This window comes from Tupaia chinensis, unplaced genomic scaffold, assembly GCF_000334495.1.
Source record: "Tupaia chinensis unplaced genomic scaffold, TupChi_1.0 Scaffold000600_1, whole genome shotgun sequence".
Lineage (NCBI taxonomy): Eukaryota > Metazoa > Chordata > Mammalia > Scandentia > Tupaiidae > Tupaia > Tupaia belangeri.
The window spans coordinates 380735-388949 of NW_006160117.1; the positions used below are offsets into that span (position 1 = coordinate 380735).

General features: G+C 44.8%; 1 protein-coding gene across 3 annotated transcripts in view; it reads right to left on the reverse strand.

Annotated features, from left to right (window-relative positions):
* The window catches only part of PCYT1B (phosphate cytidylyltransferase 1B, choline), a 133578-nt gene that overhangs the window by 33204 nt on the left and 92159 nt on the right, over positions 1-8215 (reverse strand). For all 3 annotated transcript variants that reach the window (XM_006158476.3, XM_006158475.3, XM_014591577.1), the window contains exons 4-5: positions 5929-6080; positions 1585-1663 (exon numbers count right to left, since the gene is read on the reverse strand). In XM_006158476.3, the coding sequence (XP_006158538.1) occupies positions 1585-1663; positions 5929-6080 (231 nt within the window). The remainder of the gene's footprint in view (positions 1-1584; positions 1664-5928; positions 6081-8215) is intronic.

An 8215-nucleotide genomic window follows, 5' to 3' on the forward strand; every position in this document is an offset into this window, starting at 1 on the left:
GCGCGCACTCACCAGAAAGAGACAGAAAGCGAGAAATCACTCTCCAGGGGGATGGCCACACCGCAATCCCTTCTCCTCCATTCTCCTCTCCTCTTGGGATCTTGGATGCATGCACACATGCCCAGCATGAGTTTAAGCCACCGAGTCCAGGACTCAAACCAAGCTTGACTACGTGGGAGTCCAGCAACATAGCCATTACCGCAACTGCTGGTCCCAGAGGGTTATGTCTTATTTATATTTGTATCACATTTCTACTCAGACAATTCCTGGCACATGCATGCATTCAAGGAATTCATGGGCCATTCAATGACAGTCAAGACCATCTGAAGATCGAATGGGCTGCTGTGGAAGGCAGGGAGTCCCTCATCATGGGAGAGACACAAGAATCAGTTCTTCTAGGAGCTGGCAATGACGCCAAGGAGGGAATAGAAGCCTGAGTTAATGACAGGAGCCTGTCCTTCCTCAAGGGTCTGAAGGTCCATGAGGACCAGATAAAGACTGTAGCAGCTGCGGAAATAGTGGGAGCAAGCTGGGTGGAGTTGCAGTAGTCTCCAGGAGTAGGAGGAAGGCTCTGATAGCAGGTGTTAGCAATGAGGGCAGCTCCAGTACAATGTGGGGTGTATTAGCCTTCCTCAAATCCCTAAGCATATAACTCACTAACTAGAGTCTCTGTGCCATGCCAAATGATGTTTTGATGAACGTGGGGAGGTATGCATAGTGCCCATAGATGACATGCATGACAGAGAGTAAGAAGAGCAGAAAATAAACAAAGCCATTATAATGGTCATCTATTTTCTATCTTTTTTTTTCTACTTTCACATGTGGTACCTGAGGATATTACTATCACATGACAGAATGACACTAAAAATATAGCAGGACTGACTTTCGGGATGAGAAGTACAGATGTTTGACTAGCTAGTTTGACTAGATGTTTGACTGTCTGTCTTCTTCTGGAAGGAAATTTCTTGGGAACATAAAATAACTTCATTATGAAGACTTCATTGTGAATGAGGAAAATTAATGTCTTTTTTTTTTAAAAGAGAGACAGATTTTTGCTATAGGGTGTGTGTACTTGCCAGAGAGACACAGAGAGACAGAAAGTGAGAAATTACCCCTTGGGGAGATGGCCATGCTGCAATCCCTTCTCCTCCATTCTCCTCTCAGGATTTTAGGTATATACATGCCTAGCATGAGTTTCAAGTTGCCGAGTCTAGGACTTGAACCACGGTCAGCCATGTGGGGATCCAGTAAATAACCATTACACCATCTGCTGGTTCCAGAAGATGAATGCCTTTTAAGCTGTAGAGTCCTGTGCTTTCAGTTTGATTAGCTCTAAAATCGAGCCTCAGACCCCAAACTGAGTACTCTAGCGCTCAGGTTAGTTCCTCATATGAACACCTAAATGGCACCTGTACCATGATTGGGCCTTAGCTAGTACATTCAACAAAGGCCTGGGAAAGTATTTGGGAGACACAGCAAGTTCCGATGCCCTGTTCTGTATACACTGCAGTCCTAGGGCAGATGTTTCTTATTACACCTGGTTATTGTGAAGCAGCAGACAGGTGAACACAGGGACCACCTCACCTGCTTCCTTTATATGCTTGTAAACATCATCAGAGCCGGCAGACGAATACGGGATGTCATCATGAGCCACAAAGTCAATCTGTGCAAGAGAGAGAAGCATGACATCATAGCTGAGATCAATATCTGGAGATGAAGGGGATTGTTGACCCCAAAACGCCATTTCAAAATAAGGCAGTCACGTGTGACATAGTGTGCATCTCGATCGTTAACTGAAAGGTCTTTCTGTCTCCATTTCCAAGAGATACTGGGAACCATTATAGAAGAATAAATGTTTGATTTCTCTCCTTTGCTGGTCCCTCTTTCTTCTCTTACCAATGACAGTAGGTTTTCTCGGCCCTTCTGTTCTTCTGCCTCTAAATTTTCTCCATTAGAGAACTCAACTCATTCATTCTTTGGATTTGAGTCACCCCTGCTATGATTTGGAACCCAAATCTCCCCATTTCCTGTCTCGTTGATGGCAATGGCTGCTGCACTTAGCTACTGTTGTCTATTGTAAAGATGAATGTGTCTCTTCTCTCATTTGATTCTCATAACCACATTGTGAGGTAGGTAGGACCCGTATGACTACCTTGCTTGGGACATAAGGTGCCGAAACTGGAAAACCTGCTAGATTTGCCCTAAGTCACACAGCTCATAAGTGATGTGAAGACAGGAGTGGACTGCCAGATAATCAGGCCAGGCTTTTTTGAGGGGAGAGGTTTTCACTATAGGGCACGAGCAAGGTAGTCATAGGCAGAGAGATGAAAACCAAGAAATCTCCCCCTTGGGGAATGGTCATGCTACAATTCCTTCTCCTCCATTCTCTTCTCAGAATCTTGAGCACACATGCACACACACGTGCCTGGCGTGAGTTTAAGCCACCGGGTCCCGGACTCGAACCGCAGTTGACTACATGGGAGTCCAGCAACATAGCCATTATGCCAACTGCTGGTCCCAGACCTGGCTTTCTTAACTTTCTTAACTCCCACTTTAGCCCATCTTCTCTTCTTCCATTTCTTGCTATTGCTTTAAAATCCACCTGTCAGGACCAGCAGATGGCATAATGGTTACATTGCTGGACTCCCACATAGTCGATTGCAGTTCAGGACCTGGACCAAGTGGCTTAAAACTCACGCCAGGTGCTTGTGCATGCGTGCCCAAGATCCAGAGATGAAAATGGAGAAGAAGGGACTGCAGCATGGCCATCCTCCCCGGAGGGTGATGTCTTACTTTCTGTCTCTCTGTTTCTCTCTGTCTCTTTGGCAAGCCCATGCACTCTATAGCAAAAATCTCTCTAAAATAAATAAATAAATCCACCTATCTTGAATTTAATTTATCTTTAAGAAAACTGGTGCCCCCTCCCAATAGAATCTCTATTTTTCCAGTTTACCTAGCCCAAAACTTTAGATTCAGCCTTATTTCCCCACGTCCTATATTCCTCCTGGTACATAGGTCACAGGCTCCATGCGTGTGCATACACTTGTGTGCGTGCATTTGCATGCACACATCCTTCCCTCTCCATTGTCACTACACCAGGGGCCTGCCACTTTGCATCTGGCCTTCCTTACTATAGACTCTCTCCTCTCCAAGCCGTCCTGCTGTCAAAGGGGGGGGGGATGTCCTCCTTAAACAGTATTTCCTTCTGGTCATTCTCTTGACTGCTAATCTTTTTATTTCTATTTTATTTATGTATTAATTATTATTATTTTAAATCACCACAGGGCACGTGTGCTCATCAGAGAGAGAGAGAGAAAGAGAGAGAGAGAGAGAGAGAAAAAGTGAGAAAGCAAACTGCCAGGTCCAGGACTTGAACTGTGGTTGGCCATGTGGGAATCCAGCGCCTTAACCACCATGCCAACTGCCAGCCCCATTGACTGCTAATCTTTATTCCTGTTTCCTACCACATTGAGTAAACACTCCTTGCCTAGCTTCCAAAGCACTTTACAATGAGACTTCAACCTACTTGCAGAGGTAGTCTGGGGTAGTAGTTACATTTGTCTGGGTATGATTCCTGCTCCACCACTTACTAGCTATATAATTCATAAGTTGGTGGTAAGGATTCAACCAGGATTTCTCAACCTCAGTGCTAGGGACATTCAGGAATGAATCATTTTTTTTTAAAGACAGGTCTTACCAAGTCACGACCCTCTCGCCTTGGCCTCCCAGCTAAGACCAGAAGCGCATGCCACCATGACTGGCTCTTTCTTCAGACAGCATCTGTTATGTTGTCCAGGCTGCCTCGGGTTTGTGATTTTCCTGCCTTTAGCCTCCTTGAGTTGTCAGGATCATGGGTACATAGCACCGCACTCAGCCTTCGGGTGGGACCAGGACTCGAACCCAGCCCTCCCTATCTGGTCCCAGCCTGCAGAGCAAGGATCTTAGCAGCACATTACCACGCCTGGGCTGGGACTGGATGACTCTTCGGTGTAGGAGGATGTCCGTGCATCGGAGGATGCTTACCAGCATCCTGGCTTTTACCCACTAGATGCCAGTAGCACCCCTCTATTTGTGACAATCAGAAGACATCTGCAGATACTGCCAACTGTCTTTGGGGGCAAATTCACCCCTAGTGGAGAATCACTGGATTAAATAACCTAATTATGTAAAGGTACTTTAAAACAATAACTGCAAATGACACAACCAATACTTAATACATGTTTATTATTTTATTAATTTATTCTCAGCACTCAAACTTAGCTCTTCCTCTTCTGCCATGTATAATAATAATAACGACAACTTGTCAGAGCAGCCAGGAGATTGAGTTCTATTTGTACAATAGCGAAGTCCTGAGCACAGTCTGGGCACACGGTAAGCGCTCGGTAACATGGCAGCCATCATTATCATTATCGCTAGTCCCCAGAATGCCTCCTGCGTGTTGAATACACAATAGATGCTTAGTAAAAATGTGGTAGTGATTACTGCAAGTAAATCATATTGTACTTTTTTTCCCTTTTTCTTTTTATTCTCACTGGGAAATTGTCTCCTCTGCTATTACCCATGCACATTTATCAGTGTTCTCTATTCTCTTCTGCATCGTGAATTTAAAAATAGAAAAGAAAATTCTCAGAACAGCTTAATCTTATTTTTTTGTACTGCTTATAAAAGGAAAGAATAGCTCCTAATGTGGGGCTGGTAGGGAGATACAAATTACATAATTTGATGCAGATCAAAAGAATTTCACATGTTTTCAGCTAATAAAAATCTCGTGTCAGTAGGAGTCTCAGGGTCACAAAACCATCGATAGAAAGTTCTCTCTGTAAAGGCTGACTCCTGACCTTCGGGATAAGATGCGTGTTCGTTTGTTCCATGAGAAAGGGTGCTTGTGACTGTAAGCCCCAACAGCAATGGTGGTGGTGATGTCGATGACAGTCTTGGAGCTCTTGCTATGGGCCGGTCCGTGTTCTAAGTGCTTGGCTTGGATTATCTCATTAGATGCTCAGAACAGCCCCATGAGGAAGATAGCAATAGCGTCTCATTTTGCGGTTGAGGTAAGTGAGTACTGTGCTGTTGAATATCTGGCTCACGTTAGCATTTAGGAAGAGATGGAGGCAGCACCTGGACCTGGGTGCTCTAGCTCTGGCAAGCTTGAGCGATACCATATTGACCCCCAGGCTTGGGAGGGACAGATGTGCTGTGTCAAATAATGCTATGCGACAGCTCCAGAAGTTCCTTCTTTCAGGAATTGCAAGTTGGGCTGGTGCCATAGCTTAGTGGTTAAGGAAGCTGGAACCCACATGGCCAACCACAGTTCAGTTCCTGGGCCCAGTGGCTTGAACAGGCCGGGTGCATGTGTGCATATGCCCCAAATCCCAACAGAGTGGAGAAATGAAGAAGTGATTGCGGCATGACCATATCCCATGGGGGGGGGGTGCTTTCTCCACTCCTACATTCCTAGCAAGCACATGTACATTTTTTTTTGAGAGATTTTTGCTATAGGGCACATGCGCTCGCCAGAGAGACAGAAAGCAAGAAATCTCCCCCCAGGAAAGGATGGCCACACGGCAGTCCCTTATCCTCCATTCTCCTCTTGGGATTTTGGGCATGCATGCACACACACCCAGCGTGAGTTTTAAGCTGCCGGGCCCAGGACTCGAACCGCATCAACTGTGGTTGGTGGGAGTCCAGTGACATAATCATTATTCCAGCTGCTAGTCCCGCACATACACTTTTATGGAAATTTTTAAAAGAAAGAAAGGAAGGAAGGAAGGAAGATAAAGAAAAAAGAAAGAAAAAAAAAAGAAAGAGAAGGAAAAAGAAGAAAGACATCACAAGTCTTTGGGGATTTCTGTGTTCTCAGGTGCAGAACCAGACTCCTTAATCCTGCTACCACTACTTAGAGAACATGGGAGAAGGAAGGAGAACTACCTTATGTTTTTCCAGAAACTCTGGCGTGAGTGTCCACGGAGCATCTCTGATGACTTCATCCACGTAGCGACAGTGTCTGAGAGCTTCGTATCTCTCGGCTTCGTTCATCACAGTGAATCCTTTGAATTTGTGGGTGAGATCATCACTGCAAACTGACACAGGCAAACACATGGGTGCTGTGCATGGCCCAGGCCCCGCGCGCGGCTGCCCTACGCAGACGCTGCTTCTGCAGCAGGACAAAGGAGTGCACCCTCGCTAGGTGCTTGGCATGATCAACCTCAGTTTTTCACAAGAACAAAAGATCAGGGGAGCGAAACGAGCTGAAATCCACCACAATTTCGAATTCATTTTAGTGCTAATTATGACTGCCTTTTCTACAGAGGTTTTTATTAAAATCATTCTCCACAGTACCTAACCTAACTTTCATGTTTTATTTCCCTATCCTGCCGTTCAGTGAACATTACTGTTTGGAATAAAACGACCAAATGAACAAACAGAGGAGGATTAGAGAAAAGGAGAGGAAGCAAGAACCGTGAATAATAGAAGGTCTGAACAGCCAGTTGCAATGATTTCACCAGGTCATGAAACACAGTAACCCAAGCGTGATGCGCACACGCGTCTGTCTTCCGGACAGAGTTTGCCTTTGCACACCTCTGTGCTCTAGCTCTCCAGTTCCTGAACCAGTGCATGGGGACACTAGTGTCCTCCACTACTGGCCTGAGAAAGGGTTTCTAAGGACTGACGTAAAAGTGCTTTGAAAGAAACTGAATGAGAAATACTCACTATCCTATCCTCTGGTTGGCTAAGGCGGTTTTCCTAAGGTTTCCTATACATTAGAGAGAAAGGTCATCTTGGGTACAGCCCCACCTTACCAAGATCCAGTGAGGGTCTTGCTGCAGCTGATCAGAACCACCCTGACTGACTGCTCCTTACAATGAGGACTTTTTCCTTTAAGGTATTATATACATACAACAAATTCACTGATTTTTAAGTATATAGCTTTTTTTTTTAATTGCTAGAAGGCATGTGCAATCACCACAGAGAGGGAAAGGGAGAAAGGACTCACTCCCCCCATGGGAGATTGCAGCGTGGCCATCCCCTGGGGGGGTGATTTCTCGCTTTCTGTCTCTCTGTCTTTCTGGTGAGCGCACGTGCCCTATAGCAAAAACCTCTCAAAAAAAAAAAGAAAAAAAGATGTCATCCACACATGCATGCACACACCCACAATGGAATACTATTCAGCCATTATAAAGCCCCAAATTCTGGACCAGCAGGTGGCATGGTGGTGAACGCAGCTAGCTCTCAAATGGTCTACTCTGCAGTTTGAGTCCTGGACACAGGTCTTGAAAAAGACAACGGCATTTGTATGTGTGCCCAAAATCCTGAAAAGAAAATGGAAAAGAGATCATGGCATGGCCATCCCCGACCCCCGGGGTTGATTTCTCACTTCCTCTCTTTCTCTCTCCCCATCTCCCTGGCAAGTGCAAATTGTAGAGAAAAAAAAAAAAGACAAAATCCCATTATTTGAAGTTAAATGTCTAAGCCCAGAGGACATTCAGTTCATTGAAACAAGCCAGGCACAAAAAGTCAAACACCACATGTTCTCCATGTGTGGAAACTGAAAAAAATATGATCTTGCAGAAGGAGAGAAATGAGAAATGGCTCCCAGAGACTGGGAAGGCTAGAGGAGTAGACAGCAGGAAGCTGATTAACAGAAACAAAATTACCGAGAGGAGGAACAATGCCTAGTGTTATAAAATACAATGGGGAGGAAGTGGTTATTAAAAATTTACTGTATATCTCAGAGTAACTAAAAAAGAGGATTTTGAATGTTCCCAGCACAAAGGAATGACAAATGGTTAAGATGATGGACCTGCTGATTACCCCCATTTAATCACTACACATTGTAGTCTTTCATGGAAAAACACATTGCACCCTACGAATATGTACAATTATTATATGCTAATAAAACATATTATTATTTCATTTTTGCTATAGAGCATGTGCACTCACCAAAGACAGAGAAAGAGGGAAAGTGAGAAAGAATCCCCTCCCCCAGGAGGATGGCCATGCCACAATCCCTTCTTCTTCATTCTCATCTCAGGATTTTGGGAATACGTGCACATACGCCTGGTATGTTTTTTCAAGTTGCCATGTCCTGAACTCGTATCATGGTCAGCCATGTGGGAGTCCAGTGCCCTTAACTACTACACCACTGGCTGCTCCCAATAAAATTAATTTTAAAAAAACCTGTCAGGGATCAGCAGGGGGGATAGTGGGTACATTG